The 18,831-nt window shown below is 42.0% G+C and overlaps 1 protein-coding gene across 1 annotated transcript in view; it reads right to left on the bottom strand.

Moving 5' to 3' along the window:
* Positions 1-12,086: 12,086 nt before the first annotated feature.
* Positions 12,087-18,831, bottom strand: part of ST7L (suppression of tumorigenicity 7 like) — a 74,397-nt gene continuing 67,652 nt past the window's right edge. The window contains exon 15 of the mRNA XM_084853453.1: positions 12,087-14,623. Within this exon, the coding sequence (XP_084709579.1) occupies positions 14,528-14,623 (96 nt within the window). The 3' untranslated portion in view covers positions 12,087-14,527. The remainder of the gene's footprint in view (positions 14,624-18,831) is intronic.

Here is an 18,831-nt window from a genome sequence, read left to right on the forward strand (position 1 = left end):
GTATGTTTGAACTAATATTTGTCTAGCCTGCCACAATCTGTGTGGGAGAGGGGGTTTTTTAGACACAGCCTTCAAGTGCATTATTACTGCACAAGAGACCGGCCAGGCTGACCCAGCCAGCCAGCAGCCGCCGGAGGTGGTGAGTGGCAGGGAAAGTAGCGCGCGGGGTGGGGGGGATTGTTGCCTTAGATTTTCGCCTGATGATTCAAGGCAGGGGAATGCAACAGTCACCCTGTGAGTTGTGTAACTGATGAGAGTGAAAGGAAAACACACACACATGAGCATTCAGTGGATGCAGGTGAAACACATCAAGCCCATGCAATGTGTTGATAGGCGATCAGTTCAGGGCAGCCAGAAGGATAGACTTCTGCATTAACTGGTGGTATTCATCTGATAAAGGGCCCTATGAGAGACAGGGACATTCCCCGCTTTCTAATGAAGACAGGTTGCATAAGCAAGAACCTAACGCTCCAGGAATTTACACAGATAGGCTGATGTTGTCGAATGCATAAGAATTATCTTACATGTGTGACAATCTGCGTGGCCACTGTTCATAAAGGAATAGAAGAGAATTCAGGCTTGCACTAGTTTTGGTACTGTTTTTGGAAGGGCAGCATGGTGGCAATTCCTAGAAGGCAAGTCCCATGCAAATATGCAAACATATGCATATAGATAGATAGATAGATAGATAGATAGACAGACACACACACACATACACGCAAGAGTGTGTAAGATGCCTGGAGAAGGATTGCTTTGTAATCTAGCACACTTCTAACTCCAGCTGAAGGATGGAGTGGGGGTTTGCTGTGTATCCCTCCCAGTGTGGCTGCACCTCAGCAAAGTGTGGGGGAAGAGGGCTCCCTTCTCGCTCACCATGGGTTGATGAGAAATCGTGGGTTTCTCATGGGAAACATGGGAAATCATGGGTTGCTTCCCTCTTACAGTGCCATCAGGGAAATGCAGTGGAAAATACGGGCATTTTTGGAAGAAAGCAGAGAAGGGGAAACCATTCACCCCTTTTGTGAATCTCTCCAAACTGGGCATAAAATGGCAAACATAGTTCAATGTAAGCAATGCAAGTGTAAACCGATGCACGTTGGGGTAAATAATCCAGCTTTACATATACATTGATGGGGTCTGAGCTGGCGATGACTGACCAGGAAAGGGATGATGGAGTTGTGGTAGACAGCTTGATGAAAATGCAAATCCAGCATGCAGCAGCTGTGAAAAAAGGCCAATTCTATGGCGATAAGTAAGAAAGGAATAACAAAAATAAGACTGGCAATATGATACCATTATAGAAATCTATGGAGCAACCAAACCTGGAACACACTGCATACAATTTTGGTCACCGCATGTTAAAAAGGATATTGTAGAGCTGGAAAAGGTGCAAAAAAGGCAACCAGAGTGATTGAATGGCTGGAGCAACTCCCCTACAAGGAAAGGTTGTAGGGCTGTGCACCGCTTCAGCCCATGGCCCGAACCCCAAGTCGAAGTGGGCTGCTTCGGGTCACTTTGTGCCCCTTCAGAGGCGAAGCGGAGGGGGCATGAAGCGACCCAGAGTGGGTCGGGAGCTCACCAAAGCACTCGGTGTGCTTTGGAGCTTCGGCCCAGCCCCCCCCCCCCGCGCCTCCAGGTCCTTACCTGAGCCGCCTTCTCTGCCGCAGCTGCCTTCTCCTTGCTGCCTTCACCACTGCTGCCTTCTTGCTGCTGCCACCACCTTCAAAATGCACATTTCCAAATGCACATTTACCTTCCTACTTAAAAATCCTGAATTAACTAGAGCTGGAAATAGTGCAGAGAAGGGCAACCAAAATGATCGAGGAGCTGGAGCAACTCTGTGAGGAAAGGTTACATTTGGGGCTTTTTGTAGATTAGAAAAAGGGTGAGTTAAGGGTCAGGGGACATGATAGAGGTGTATAAAATTATGCATGGTGTGGAAAACGTGGATAGGGAGACATTTTTCTCCTCTCAAAATACTAGAACCCAGGGTCATCCTATGAAGCTGATAGGTGGGAGATTCAGGACAGATAAAAGGAAGTACTTCTTCACACAGCGCATAGTTAAACTGTGGAATTCGTTACCACAGGATGTAGTGATGGCCACCAATTTGGATGGCTTTAAAGGGGGCTAGACAAACTCCTGGAGGAAAAAGCTATCAGTGGCTACCAGTCTTGATGGCTATGTGCTACCCCTCCAGTACCAGAGGCAGTGAGCCTATGTACACCAGTTGCTGGGGAACATGGGTGGGAGGCTGCTGTTGCACTCATGCCCTGCTTGTGGGTTCCTGGTCGACAGCTGATTGGCCACTGTGTGAACAGAATGCTGGACTAGATGGACCCTTGGTCTGACCCAGCATGGCTCTTCTTATGTTCTTATGAAGGTTAATAAAAAGCATAGCTAGTTAATGTTAAAAACTTGCAACCCTTACACCTTGAGTTAGGTATAACTTTACACCTAACTCAAGTTTAAAAATTTCCATTTTCAAGTCGATAAAAATTAAAAAGGAAGTATCTAGATATAAGTTAAGTTGTTTCATGCCTGAAACATGGTGAATTGCTTATTAGCATTCTTTTTCAGTTTCAAATGTAATGAGTTGGTTTCTTTTCCATAAGCCCACAGAAGCACATTAATTTACTCAGAACTCACTTTTAATTTATTTTTAACACATTAATTTCAATAAAGAAATATGGTGATGAATTTATTTTAATATGAAATTATTTCTAAGTAAACTTAGCATTACTCTAAAAATGTCCAGAATTCTGAAAGGTTTTTTTCATCACAAAATCCCACTGACATAAATCTCCAATTGCCTTATAAACTGTAAATTAAAGATAACTTATTTACTCACATCTTCTGAGACTTGTAAATTTAGCAGCAGAAATGGTTCCAACATAGAGCTTTTCTATACAAGGCATTTATCATGTGCTTGTCATTCTCTACTCACAGTTATTTATGGATTATTTAGACAACATTGTGACCCTCCACTTTTGCTTCTGTGTATAACCAGCGCTTTTGACCGGGTTTTTTTTTTTAGCAGGTAAAATGCGGCATTTAATGGTGAAAGTGAAAGGAAACATGATTTCTCCTTGTGTATTTGCACTATTCCACTATACCATAGTACCACCAAGAAGTTATGTAGTAGAAAAGCAGGAAACGAAATGCTCCTCATGGACTTCAGTTCTGCGACAAAACCGAAAATACGTGCAGTGAATTAACAGCTGATTAACAGCCTTGCATAGAAAAGCTTAGTGGGATCTGTGTCTGCTTGCTTGTGCTTGTTTTCTCTCCTGCAGTCAATTGGCTAGCTGCCTTGCTGACTTCTGCAAGTGTATGGAAAATGCCAGCATGAAATATGGAACACTTGGACTTGTAGCTCATAAGAGCTCATCTCTCATAGGAAGGCACATTGTCTCTCAAACAAGAAGTCCTACACAGCTTCAGTAAAGGAATATTGTCCCATATACAGTCCTAGAGATTGACTGTCTCAGGGAAAACTTTAGGAAAGCTGGATTTCAATTTTTAAAAAACGTTTAACATACTTAAAAAGGGTTTTTTTAAGCTTAATTAATTAAGTTAAACGTTGACAGCTGAAAAAAAAACTATTTCAAGTTAAGAGCCATTTAAAAAATGTTAATTAACTAGTTAATTTGATAGTTAAACACCATGATAGAGGTGTTTACAATTATATATCAACCAAATTTGCACATAATGATAACCCATAGGTTGTTGCACAGGAGCAAGCAAGGGTGCTGCCTCCTGCATGCTCACCATTTTCACTTTGCATCTGTTTAGAAAACAATCCAGGAACTGAGTTGTTAGGTATGACATGAGAACCCAGAACTGAAGATGAACTAACCATGGTTTGTTGTTGGGTTGAAACTCTGGTTTGTTTTCCTCCTCAACAGCCCAGAATTCTGGGTCTACATGTCATGCTGAACGATCCAGGAACACAACGTTCTTGGTTTTTTCCCTATCCCAGATGCAAAGTAGAAGCAATGAGCAGGCAGGTGGCTGCTTACTCGCTCCCGTGTAGCCCCAACCAGCCATGGGTTACTCATGGTTAGTCATTACATACAAACTGGGTGACTGTACTAAGAAAAGAGATAGGGACAAGTGTCTCTCTCTCTCCCTCTCTCTCACACACACACAGACAGCTTGCTCCAAGATTTGCTCCTAGGTCATCCAATGAAGCCGAAGCTTCAGGACAGAAAAAAGTAAGCATTTCTTCACACAGCACATAGTTAAACTGTGGAATTCACTACTTCAAGATGCAGTGATGGCCACCTATTTAGACAGCCTTAAAATGGGATTAGGCACATTCATGGAGGATAAAGCTATCAATGGCTACTGATCATAATGGCTATATATTACCTCCGATTTCAGGGGCAGCATGCCTTTGAATACCCATGCTGGGGAACATGACTGGGAGTGTGCTATTATGCTCATGCCCTGCTAGTGGGTTTCCCATAGGCTTCCGTATGGCCACTGTGGGAATAGAATGCTGGACTAGATAGCCTTTACTCTGATCCAGCAGGAATCCTCTTATATTTTTATGATGTACAGCAACTGTGTATTGAGCATCTCGCATCTGGCACTCCTGCCGAAGAAACCATATCCTGGATATTTGCGCCTTTATTCTACATTCCCAGTTTAATCACTTTTTCACAATAGCCCACCTAGTCCAAATGGCTAGTTATTTTGTCACACAAGTCCAGAATGTAAGGTGGAACCAGCCTCTAAAACTTCTAAATGGAACATCTCTCACCAACAACCCACCTTCAAAAAGGCCAACTTTTACTGCTCTCAAATTCCCATAAATAAGGGAAGCATCAGCTCCATATTTTGTTTTCCTTGTTGTTGTTGTTGTTCAGTCATTCAGTCATGTCCAACTCTTCGTGACCCCATGGACCATAGCACACCAGGTCTTCCTGTCCTGCGCAATCTCCCGGAGTGTGCTCAAGTCCATATTCATTGCATCGGTGATGCTATCTAGCCATCTCATCCTCTGCCGTCCCCTTCTCCTTTTGCCTTCAATCTTTCCCAGCATCAGGGTCTTTTCCAGGGAGTTTTCTCTTCACATTCGGTGGCCAAAATATTTGAGCTTCAGCTTCAGTATCTGTCCTTCCAATGAGCACTCAGGGTTGATTTCCTTTAGGATTGAATGATTTGAGCTCCTTGCAGTCCAGGGGACTCATAAGAGTCTTCTCCAGCACCACAGTTAGAAAGCATCCATTCTTCGGCGCTCAACCTTCCTTATAGTCCAGCTCTCACAGCCATACGTTGCTACTGGGAAAACCATAGCTTTGATTATACGAACCTTTGTCGGCAAGGTGATGTCTCTGCTTCTTACTATGCTGTCTAGGTTTGCCATAGCTTTCCTCCCAAGGAGCAAGCGTCTTTTAATTTCATGGCTGCAGTCACCGTGTGCGGTGATCTTGGAGCCCAAGAAAGTAAAATCTGTCACTGCTTCCATTTCTTCCCCTTCTATATGCCAGGAAGTGATGGGGCGAGATGCCATGATTTTACTTTTTTTAATGTTGAGTTTCAAACTAGCTTTTGCACTCTCCAATTTCACCCTCAACAAGAGGCTCTTTAGATCCTCTTCGCTTTCTGCCATTAGGGTGGTATCATCTGCGTATCTGAGGTTGTTGAACGTTCTCCCAGCAATCTTAATTCTGACCTGTGATTCATCCAACCCGGCATTTCTCATGATGTTCTCTGCATATAAGTTAAATAAGCAAGGCGACAATATACAGCCTTGTAGTACTCCTTTCCCAACTTTGAACCAATCGGTTGTTCCATGTCCGGTTCTTACTGTTGCTTCTTGACCCTCGTACAGGTTTCTCAGGAGACAGGTAAGGTGGTCTGGTACTCCCATCTCTTTCAGAATTTGCCAGAGTTTGTTGTGATCCACACAATCAAAGGCTTTAGCATAGTCAATGAAGCAGAAATAGACGTTTTTCTGGAATTCTCTTGCTTTCTCCATGATCCAGCGAATGTTGGCGATTTGATCTCTAGTTCCTCTGCCTCTTCAAAACCCCGCTTGTACTTCCGGTAGTTCTCGGTTCACATGCTACTGAAGCCTAGCTTGTAGGATTTTGAGCATAACCTTGATGGCATGTGAAATGAGCGCAATTGTACGGTAGTTTGAACACTCTTTGGCATTGCCCTTCTTTGGAATTGGAATGTAAACTGACCTTTTCCAGTCTTGTGGCCACTGTTGAGTGTTCCAAATTGGTTGGCATATTGAGCGCAGCACTTCAACAGCATCATCTTTTAGGATTTTAAATAGCTCAGCTGGAATACTGTCATCTCCGCTAGCTTTGTTGTTAGTAATGCTTCCTAAGGCCCACTTGACTTCACTCTCTACGATGTCTGGTTCAAGTTCAGTGAGTGCACTATCATGGCTATCAGGGACATTAAAATATTTCCTGTATAGTTCTTCTGTGTATTCTTTCCACCTCTTCTTAATCTCATCTGCTTCTGTTAGGTCCCTGCCTTCTTTGTCCTTTGTTTTCCTGGCACCATCCAAATCAGCAGCCTAAAAATGAGCGCCCTCTCAGTTTATCTTTTCTGCAAGCAACTTTCCACATATTCTGAAACCCAACATTCTTCTCAAGCAGGGAAAATGTAACTAGCTAAGTTAGATTGACTTTGCTGATTTTTATATAAAACTCTTATGTGTATAATTTTGGCATTCCCCTTTTCTGCCTCCCCCTTGAATTTTCCCTCAAATAAAATTCCCTTTTGCTATTCCCTTTTGTTCTAAGGATAGTTCACAAGGTTCTGCAAGATTTGGTATCTTCTGGACTTTAGGAAAGTAAATCCAAAGGTTTTTCTAGTTTGTTTCTCCTACAGCGGGACTGAAGGGCAAACTCCTTGGCAGCAGGGCTTAGAAACTCCCCAAGCAGTTGGACAGCCTAGAGCAGCCTCCATGTTTTGGACGATGAGTCCCAGCATTCCTGACCATTGCCTATGCTAGCTAGGGCTGATGGGAGTTGAAGTCCAAAACATCTGGAGGGCTCCAGGTTGGGGAAGGCTGGTTTAGAGTAGTCACAGTATCTGACTTGGATTCCTGCATTGAGCAAGGGATTGGACTCGATGGCCTTGCAGGCCCCTTCCAACCCTACTATTCTACGATTCTATGATTCATACTAGGATCAGTCTCTGGTGGCAGTATATCAGGATGCTTTTCTGGGGAATCCTTACAAAAAGGAGATCTGCCCATAGGAAAGTTTCCCCCCTCCTCAAATCCGTCATGTTCAATGTAATGGACAGTCACAGCTGCCTACGTGGATAATGCTGACTACCATGGCAGCTAAATTCCTCCAAGGGGCTTTCTTAAGGCAAGGTGTGGGTTACGGTACTACTGAGGGAAAAAAAGAGCAGTAGAAGCAGGATTAAGTTATGGTTGGAATCTTCATTCTCCCTCCTGCACAAGTTGTCTAAAAACAAGAATTTTGAAGCTCTGTAATGTGATTTCCAAGTGAATGGCAACAATAGCAATATTGATGCAGGTCCCAGTGCACAATTAAATGCTCTATGCACATTGGGAAGTGGTGCATAAGCCCAAAACTTGCTCCTGCCCTCTCCCCACATGCAGAATTGACAACACTTGCCCTATTAGAAGATTTATATAACTATTATTTTACTTATATATCCTGCCTGACAGATTATGTTTCAGGCAGCTTACAGTTCAAGAAAGGCTCTATTTGCAGTGGGGGAGGATGCACAAGCCTCAAATTCCCTCCAGTATCCTACTGCACATATAACAGACAACAATCATGTATACGAACTCAGTTGTTACTGTTTCTCCCATGACGTACCAGCAAATCGTAGAATACAACTTCCTTACTTTCATCCCAGCCCTAAAATGATAGTTTTTCATTTAGAACCAGGAGAACTCATGGAAATATCTCATCAGTGGAGGGCATTCCCCTAATTTGAGCTCTTCTGACTTCCATCGCTGAAGGTCTGCTGACCTCTTTATGAGAGCAAGATTGAGGTGCAAAGTATCCTTCTAGCCTACAATTCTGTGGATTCAACAATTGCTTCTTAAGTGAAGAATAACCTTTGGGTTGAGCATGTATGTAATAAGCAGAGACAAATAAGTTCAGCTACCACTGCAGAATTACAACACTGGAGAACAATTTGCTGCATTCCTTCAAAGGCCTGTATGAACCCAATCTCCTAAATAAGTACCAGACACCAAGTGCTCCGTAAGCAAACAGAGCCCCCGAAGTGCATAAATGAAATAAGTAAAAAGCTTCACATTACATATAAACCAGCCGTTTGCACCTTGTTATTAATGGTCTTGACTGTGACCTCCGAACCCAGCCTTGCTTGGAGTCACGAATCCACAAGCCTTGGCACCTTTGCAATAATTCCTAAATGCAAGAGAAGAATAAATAAAACTGTCCAACTTTAAATTAGATCCAATGAAACAGAATTAAGTTCAAGCAAAACTGCATCATGAACCTCTTTTATGGAAGAACATCCAGAGATGGACTTGCTGCCTAAAAACATTACAAAATATGATCTGTGTGGTCTGGATTCTTTGGTAGCCACTGTGTCTGAGATAGGGGACATTTTTGCTATTAACCAAACAGGACTGGATTGTCCATTGTGCTGAATGCGGTAAGGGAAGGATATTGTGGGTAAGAGTAAGAAGAAGAGCAAAACAGGATCTCCGTGCTAACCTGATCCTTTCTCACATTACCTTAATTAGTACTGGAGTGCTGCAGCATGGCAAGCCCACAGCCATGGAGGAGGAATCAGGAGTCTGCATCATTGTAACCTCCCATGCCAGGTTTGCTCTGGTTCTTGGGTGGAGTCGCAATAAACAGTGGCAAGCTGGGTGACTCTCTTTTAAGTAGATCTACATACCCTCACCTTTCAGGATCATCACCATTGGCTGGACATTTAACCAGGATACATTACAACTGTTATTGCAGCTTTGGTCTTCATCTTCTTAATCCCATTTGATCCTTTGGCAACCTTTGACATCTTTGACTATGATTGTGCTAGGAATATGTCTGCAGAACCTGGCAAGCATCACACTGAAAATGGTTCTGTTCAGGACGCGGTGTTCCAGTGTGGCAAAGTGTATTGCTTACCTCCCACCTCCTACAATTTCCTTTTTGGATTTCTCCTTATCCCCATTTCTGTTTAGCCTATGATAGGAGAACTGCTAGATGAGAGAATATGACATTATGAGCTAGCAGTCTGTGTATGATATTTTGCTCTATCCTGCATTGTTATCTGACCCTGATCCTGCAGTGTCAGTACTCGTAAAGCAGCTTACCAAGATGAAGAGACTAGCTGAAGACAGGATTCCTAACAACCATGGGCTGGGTATTTTTGTTTGTATATGGAGCCAGTTTCCAGAAAAGCAGAGGGCAAGGCCAGATTCTGCACCCACCTGCCCACCATTTTCTAAGATGGAAAAAGCTCTACACAATAGATAAACAACTGTTGTGTTAGGTTCCACTCTAGACCTATCTCAAAACTGCTAGGCTCTTCATCACCAGACCCCTTTTGGTTTCTGCCCCTGGATCCAGAAAGCCGCACTCATAAGTCCCATCCACATACCACAGTTTCCTATTTCAAGACCTACTGACAAATGAGCAGAAGGAAGACTTAGAAAAACTTATGTTATGGTGAGACGGGAGGGAGAAGCAGAACGACGATACCTGTACAGGCACTTTCAGCCTCCCTTGGATGCTTGGGCTGCTCCTCAATCCACTGCTAGGTCTAGAAAGCCCACTTGCAGCACTGGCCAGGAGTGCCTTTCAACAAAGCCACCTGTTTGACGCAGCAGTAGCCCTCGTTCAGACTGACTAGTAGCAACCATAATTCATGCCTTCATAACCTTGTAGTTGGACAATAATAATGTGATGTACATGATGTTATTAGTAGTTGGAAGTTGTAGTTGGTGCAGAACACAGTAGTTTGCCTCCTAACAGAGACAGGTCACTGACAGCCTATTATATCAGTGTCCTGGCATCTGCAGTGATTCTCTTCTACTTTGCAGGCACAATTCAAAGTGCTGTTTTAACCTATAAAGCCCTAAACATCTGAACTCTGCTGACTTATATGTTCTTTTACTACCCCTTATGTTCTTTTACTACCTCCAAGATCAACTAAAGGCACCTTTTTGCCTCTACAGCAGGTATGGCAACCTGAGATGCTAAGCCTAATTTCAAAAGCCCTCTGCAAGCAATCAGTACAGACCTCTGGCAAATGTGACCTGTCCTTCCTCTCATAGCCTATGGGGTAGGCAGGAAGAGGAGAGAGAAGTGTCAGAAAAAGAGCATGTGAAAAGGGGTCTCAGCAAAGAGAGAGAAAAGGGTGACCTCACCCACCTCTGGTATGCGCCCGCTGACAATTACACCTGAAAAAATGCAGCCCGTGACTGAAAATGATTCCTGCCCCCTGGTCTACAGTGGGACAAGGTCATATGGGGAGGCACTCTTAGTAGCTGCCCCCTACAACTTTTGCTGCTTTAAAAAAATGCTGCTACATTTCCCAAGCCCTGGGACTGCTATCGTTTAGGCCATGAAATAAATTGATGCTGCAGTTCAAGGCAAGTACTCACACATCACTTGGAAATAAATTAGAGTGTGCATTTGTGCAGCTAGTATTTGCCACTTGAAAAACACAGCAGCAAAACAAATGCTGTAGTTAACTGGTAAGCTTAGGAGGAGCTTAAAATATAAAAAGGCAAGACAACAAAATAAAAGCAAAGAAATCCAAAATGAAGCAAATTCCACTCTCAGTGGTGAGTATAATAGCATGAACTCAACACGTGCATTCCTTAACCAGCAATTAGAGGCATTGTCAAAGCAACATTAAACGGTGGGTTGCACATTATGATCAGCCACCCTGAAAATAAGCTATGGTGGGTTAGTTGTTCGCTTACTAACCCATGTTACTCCCAACTGATGATCAAGTGCTCTGGGGCTTGCCGTGGGCTGTTTACCCCTTAGTCCTTCCACCCACTTCCAGCACATATTCCATGGGTCTTTACAGCACAACCTCAGCAGCCTACTCCGCTATTCCACTAATGAGCGCATTTGCACTCATTAGAAAAGTAGAGATTTTTTAATAGAATCCCCACCACCACCTCCAGGAAAATTTGCACAAATGTAATCCCCACACACTTCAGGGAGATTTGTGTAAATTTAAATTTACATTTTTAAAAAACTTTCAGGGAGATTTGCGCAAATCTGCTATAGCACAATAACTACCCCACTTTAGCAGATTTGTGCCAATCTGCCCAAAAGGTAAATAAAGTTACATTTGCGCATATCTCCCCGAAGGTGAAAAAAAAATCCACAACCCCCCTCTACTCTGTTAATGAATGCAGATGCTCTCAGTAGTGGAGGCTGCTGAGCTTGTTCTGTACTTACTGCGTTACTGCACTAAAGTGGAGTAGTTACTGCACTTCAGTGGACTGGCGCATGTCTCCTCGAAGGTGAAAATCCCCCCATTAAATTTGCTCAAATCTCCCTCAAGGTGGGGGAAGGGAAGGTGTTGCTGTCTAGGGATGCGATGAAGTGGAGGAGTAAACTGACTAGCATCATTTCAAGATGTAATAGAGAAGGTATATTGTTAGTGAGATCACGAGGAGTGGCCAGCAGGATTTTTCACTGCTCTTGCCAGGCAGCGCTTTCTCTGTTTTAAACAACGCACACTGAAGTGACTCTGCTGGGTTCAGATGTTATGACAAGCCACCCTGAGAACAAGCCATCCTAAACAACCCTACTACAAGCCCTGGGTTCTCAGGATGGCATGTCTACGAAAAACAACCCATGACAGAAAAGCTGCACTAGTTTTGGACATCACACTAAGCCACCCTGCAACTACCCATGGTGACAACCCACTGTGGCTTATCATGATGTGCAAACCAGGTCAGTATAAGGAACTGAGACCCCACCAAGAAGACAGGCTGAAATCTTATGCTCACATAGCTGGGAGTCAGTCTTATTGAACTCATGACAGTTTACTTCCAAGTAAGCATACCTAAGATCACACAGTTAGAACTAGATACACATTTGGAACTATACTGCAAGGCACAGAGTGCTGTATGTGAACTTTAATGAACAAGTCATGGAACATCTATCAAAAAAGCTTACAGACTGGTTACAGTGACCTCTGGCCTTTTATCACAGTATTCTATTGGGCCAGTTGTTCCACATATAACTGGGTATGTCACAGAACAACTTGGTCAAGCAGCAGTGCTATAGTACAGAGCAGGTACTAGATGGGCTGCTACTTTCAATATGGAAAAAACACTTTATCAGACAGCAGAGGAGTAACTCTTATTTTTGCTTATCGGAACCACATAGGCTAAGAAATGCTGACAGCATTAGACATTATAGAACACTGCCAGCCCTACATTCAGCACAAGCCTGTCCCACTCTAGTACATTCATGTCAAAGAAAAGACAGTGAGAGAAACCAGCTCTAGGGAGTGATACATGGGAGGCTGTGCTTCATTTATAACCCCACACATATGCTGGAAAAGGTTCAACTTTAAAAAGCATTATATCGCTTACCTTATGGGCCCCTGTAGATGGTGAAGTGAAATTGCATGAGCGCAACATGTCTATTAATCATCAGAGTGATACCAGCGTGAGAAACAGCCCCTGTAACTTATGTTCACTTCGAAGAAAGCTTTTGAGAAAGTTACCTCCTGGTAGCTGCCTAGTTCCGGCAATTTGTATCTCTACTTTTCCTGTGTTGTCATAAATGAATGCAAATGTCTGTATAGATGGGGTGGGATGGGATAAAGTTGCCATGTGGAGAAAAAAAAAACCCTCTTCAAAATGGAGAACAGCACAAAAATACAACAAAGAATGAGTTTGTGGGCAATGAGCAGTTTTCCGCCTGCTGGTATTAATTTGCAGAACCTGGTGAGACCAAAAATTTAAGCAAAATTTAAAATCAGTATGAACAGATAGGGAAAGTAATGCTCTAAAAATCATCAGGGAAGTGATACAACTTTATGTTCCAAGACCAACAGTCAGCCTCTAGGAGGAGCTTAGAATGAGCCTCCATGAAGGTCAGTCTATATGCTTCTTTCTAGTGCAGGGACTGTGCATCTTCTGCTGAAACATTGCTCACTCAGATTAGACAGACCATGCTTTGGTAATGCCTCTACTTGCAGGTTGAGAAATGCATATGTAATTCAATGCTACACTGCCATCATTCAGTTTAGGTCTCACACCTTGCTTCCAAACAGCAGCTAAATGTGGAAAGTCAGAAGGGGGTGGGGTGGGGGATCAAAGTAGAGCTACATAAATGATTCTGGATGTCAAAGGTCAAGGCAAACATCAGTTTTGTCTGCCGCAATTAGAAGAAATTCCTCCCAAGGTATCAGTCTCCATCAAGCACTACAAGCAGTTAAGCAATTCCAGAAACAGTTGCAAGTGCAAGTGACAAAGTCCACTTATTAAACTCTGATTTATGCCTCAATGAATGGTAAATGTGGAAAACACACATCAACTAATTTAATCCCTTAAAGGTGGGAGGAGCTGGACAAGCTGCAGGGGTGGGCTTGTTAATAACAACATGAAGTGTGGCTTGAAAGACAGGTAAGTGGCCACAAGAATTTGATGATCATGTCCAAAGTGTGATGGATTTAATTTATATCTTGCCCTATCTTGAAGCCTGAGATAGCATCATGGGGCATGTATATCCCTCTGCAAGATACTTGTAATTCAGCGAATCCTCCAAGATCATAGATTGTGTTGACCAGCCTCTAAGGTCACATAGTTTGGGGTGCTTTAGAATGAGGTGTCAGGCTAAAAGTCAGCTCTAGGTTTCAGCAGGGAAATGGGCAAGATAACATGATTCCCCTCCCTAACTGGGTTCATCTCTGCCTCACTGCTGTTACTGCTACCCATTCACTTGCCCTCTTGCTTTGGGGCCAGTCTGCACAGCTCAGCAAGCAAAGGGTGCTGCTCCTTTTCCTTGCTCCTGTTACTGCTCACTTGCTTAGGAGGTGAGCAGTACCTGCTCACCTCCTAAGCAGGCAGCAACAGCAAGAAACAGCAGCAGGGCAAGGAGGAGTCTCCAAGTGGGCCCCCTGCTGGGGTGTGGGCCTCAGCAAGTGCTCAACAACACCAGCATTGCAGGCTAGATTTTTGAGCAACGAATATTTAAACGCATCTGTAGTTCCGAAGGAAATTTCAACACACGAACTACCAGATTTATTGCTTTCTGGAATTTCTTAGAGAGAAAGCAGTAGCTTCAAGTTGTACAGCTAATGTTCAAGTGAACACAACAACCCCCCGCCCCCACCCCAGACACACACAGTGAACTGCGTGTTCTTAAATCCATACAGGTTCTAAAGATTAAGAAGGGATACAGCAAATTTTAAGCACCAGTAATAGGATGTAGAACAAAACTAAGTCATGGAGTTTGTCTTCCTTCACACCCTTAGCTGCAAGCGCTTTTGTGCTAGAGAGGGTGCGGACAGTAGAGTTCCTGAGAACATTGTTCAAAGCACTGAGCTCCACTCAGATCTGAGTCAGCTGATGCCAGAAACCAGCAGGCATGAGGCGCTCCATCTTCTCCATCATAAAGCTCAAGGGTGACAAGAGAGTTCCAAAGAACTGAAACAAAAGAGAAAGCTACAATAAAGGTTGATGCTGAAGTTAACGCAGAGCCATACCGATGTGCACTGGTGAAGTATTTGATTGGCCTTCAAATAAAGACTAGAAAATATTTTCTGTACGTATTATTGGTAAAACTAGACTATAATGAGTATGTGAAATAATTTTAAAATCCAACCAGAATTGCTTGGCAGAGCAAGATATATAAACTAACCCAAAGGCTTTCTAAATATTTGTCTTTGTGCAAAAGCAAAAGTGTGAACATCTCAGTTAGAGCCACGCAAAAGGAAAAAAAGGTAAATTGGGGAAATGGAAAAATGAAACTTCTTCAAAAAGCAGCTGATACTTTAACAATAAAGATTATTAAAAGAGAAAGGTTCACCAAAATGTGCCAACGAATAGGAAAAAACAACCCTGAAATTTTGAGAATTTTGGGTGGTGGTGGTGGAGGGGAGTTACATGAATATATTTGTATGAAATTCTGACTAGCTAGCATTCTTGCTTTCATTCATTTTTTTCTTAGAACAATTCAGTCAGTTTTAGTCATTCTTTACCTCAGGACTGCCTTTATCAGAGATGGGCAAATTCTGGAATAGAGCTTCAGTAACACCAAAAATATAAAATAAAAATATAAGTGTATAAAATGAAAGAGCCTGACAGGGCTAGGGCAGAAGGTGTTCAAGCAATTAGCTATAGTCACTTAATAGTGCCTTCATCTTTGCTCCAACTTTACAAGAAAATATCCTCTATAATTGACTTAAGAACTGTAGTCTCTGGTAACCTTGTTCAGCCTTCAGCATTTATACTATTTTATACAATGGAACATCCTTTCTCTTAACTGCCTTCTGTAATATGCTAGGACCTTTTTGCCATTCTTCACATCAGAAAATAAATCCAAAACATTAACATTTGAAATAGCAGAAACATCCATGCAACTGAGGCAGAAGAGTTTGCAACAGAGCTCTCATTCTAACCAACTTCACAACTCCACCACAATATTAAGGGTATTTTAAAACTTAAGCTAACTCTTCATATTTCAGGAATTACACACAGAAGCCAGTCCATGAATATGCAATCTACAAGTGACATATCTCACATCAAGAACAAGATTAAGATGTAGGTTAGTAAGGCAAGAAAACTTTTCATTTTATCTTTGCACATCCAGCTTGTGAGAGACTATTTCAGATGGTTTAAAACGTAGAATATTATTCATTTCACATTTCCAAGTCATATACATTTTTTCACAGATAAGCAAAAGCTTCAAGTGTTTATAAATCTGAGATGTTCAGCAGCTGTGTAGTAACTCAATTCTTCAATGTCACCTAATGAGTCTCAACAAAACAGTATTGGGATTTATTCCTGTTACAAAACCAGTTGTCATACATTTGATTTGTTGAGATTCAGGGATCTGTTTAGCTCCAAAAAATACCCAGTACTTTAAAATAATATCTAAGAACCCCTAGAGAAGGTGGTGATAGGATGACAATTTGGTACAAGGGTTATCTCATTACATCTGTACTAGAGCTGTCACATTTTGCCTAAAGCAAATTTTGAGGTAAAACTGGAGCTTTCTGCTCAAGAAAACCATATAAGAAATTGTAAGGAAAGGGGAGGGGGTCCATTTCAAAAAGACTAATGAAATTTCTTAGGGAGAAAACTCACTGTCTGGAACCCACAGAAAATGTTAATGCAAACAGTTACTTAACCTGTGCTGTGGTATCATCTACCCCTCACCAGCACTGGATATTTTCTTAAGGAGTCTGGGCCTGGTGAATAAACTCTCTGCAGAGTGGCTAAAGTTGAATCAGCTGTGGACTGCAGCTGACACCAAATTACATCTAGAGCAAATTTTTGAGGCAACTTTGGAGGTTTCTGCTCAGGTGAAACATATGAGGATTTGAGGGAGGAAAAATTAGCAAAGCTAAGATTTTGATCAGAAAGACTAGAACAATTTCTCTGGTGGCTTCTGCACACAGCCATCCGATGGATCTGAGGGTGCTTCCAGACAAGGCTTTTATTGTGCAATTGCCCTGCTTCGTTCACAGAATTTTACAGGCAGGCCAGATGTCATCATCTTCAATTTGTAACCTTCCTGTGTTTTCCACTACTTCTTGCAAAAAAACCAAAAACACATCCGTTAAGGAGTGAAAGATGGAATAGCTGCACAGTGTCTTTAGATTGGTAGTGCCAGGAGCCCTCCATCTAGAAGTACCCCATGACTTTTAAGCAGCCCTAACAAATTCTATAAACTTCAAAATACTGAACTTTCCAGATAAGCTGGTAGTGGGGGAGAACCTTTAATTTTGATAAATCTGATTTTCTTTTGAGATCCCTGCTGCATGTCAGACTAACAGTGGTATACACACACAACTGACTAAATGGCTTTTCAAAACATACAAGTAGATAGCAAAAGTGATTTACCAGACTACCAACACTGACTGATAGGGCGAGAAACTAAATGTATATTTCAAATGATTCCTGGACTTCAATATGCACATGGAACATCACACATAACAGAAGCTGCCACATTCTCTTCAATAGGAGAACATTCTGTGTAATAGGGACCCCCACCCTATTTGTGAGGTTGCAACAGTGAGCTCTAAACTCCTTTCCCCTTCTCCCCAACTGCATACATTCTTTGATGCTTAAAAACAGGGCAGCCCTGCTTGTGAAAAACCTCAGAAACCATACATGTGTTTCGGAGATTCTGGATCAAGGAGGTTCTGGATCAAGAGGATCAACTTCAATGCCATGGATTGGAAAGTAGAAGCTAAAAAGCAAGAAAATTATTTTGATGGGTCCTGGTCTTTTATTTATTTGTTAACTTAGGCTATGCACAATTATTTCTGCAGCAAAATTGTAGGCCCTGAGTGCTACATAGCACTTAACTCCAATCCAGCATCAGTAGCTTGATAACTATTTCAATACATGGGACTGAGGCAGAAAGTTCATTGCTCAGAGAAAGCCCTGATTCCTAATCACAGTCACTTTCCCATATCCCATATTAGATTACAACTAGCACACTCCAGGAGAGAGCGCAGGACAGGAGGGCCTGGCGTGCTATGGTCCATGGGGCCACGAAGAGTTGGACATGACCGAACGACTGAACAACAACAAGCTTTTGGTCAAATCAATTTCACTCCTAAAGGGAGACCCTTGCTGCAGAAGAAAAAAAGCATGTTGACTGTTTTTAAAAAATTGAAATGATAGGGCATTGTTATGAGAGTTTAATGTGACAGTGACAACATGTATATACCTCTACTGAGTCAGCACTTGCTAACATTCTGGAGACTAGCTTTTCCATTCCTAAGCTAGTCTGAATATAGAAACCTACAAACCCTGTTTGACGAGAGACCATACTGGAATACAAACACTGAATTTTATGGCTCTGCAATACCACTAAAGTTATGTTCTGTAAAACTCCTGTAAAAATGAAACGCTAGAATAGATTTCTTAGTGGTTGTATTGTTATATTGTGGTTTTAATGTTCTATATATTTTAAATTGTTTTATTGTGTGTTGTTTGGTTTTAATTTTTGTGAACCGCCCAGAGAGCTTCAGCTATTGGGCGGTATAGAAATGAAATGAAATAAATAAATAAAATAGTGCATTTGTAGAACTTCATCTGTAAGAATAATGAAGCTTTGCTACTGTTGGGTCTTTCACCATAAGGGCCTGTTCTTCTCCTGTATTGTGTGCTGGTATAACAAAGTCAGTTCCATTATTGACAACTAAGCAAATGCAGAATAAAGCCTTTTGGACAGTAATTTGGGTAAGTAAAGAGAAAGAGGCTATGTAAACAAAAGCGACCCATCAATTGTCTGTTGTGTGTGTTATCTGTTTCTGTCTTTATGTAATGGTTTTTGTACTTTGTATAATGTATTTTAATGGCTTTTAATTTTAACTTTTGTGAACCGCCCAGAGAGCTTTGGCTATGGGGCAGTATAGAAATATAATAAATGAAATTATAAAATCAGTATCAAAATCTTATTAACAACAAAAACCTGGAAAACACCAATTTATGAGCCTACATCATCAGATAGTAATGAGTTGTATCTGAAAGTATTACATAAACAGGATGGAAAATTCCTTGTGTGAGTTCTGTTGCAATGAGTTTGCTGAATTAATACCTGAGTACATCCTCCCTGAAGTGGTGCATTTTTCTGCTGAAAAAAATATTCTAGTCATAATCTCTACTAGTCATCAACT

Source organism: Heloderma suspectum, chromosome 4, assembly GCF_057233095.1.
Source record: "Heloderma suspectum isolate Gila_16-S chromosome 4, 16-S_ref, whole genome shotgun sequence".
NCBI lineage: Eukaryota > Metazoa > Chordata > Lepidosauria > Squamata > Helodermatidae > Heloderma > Heloderma suspectum.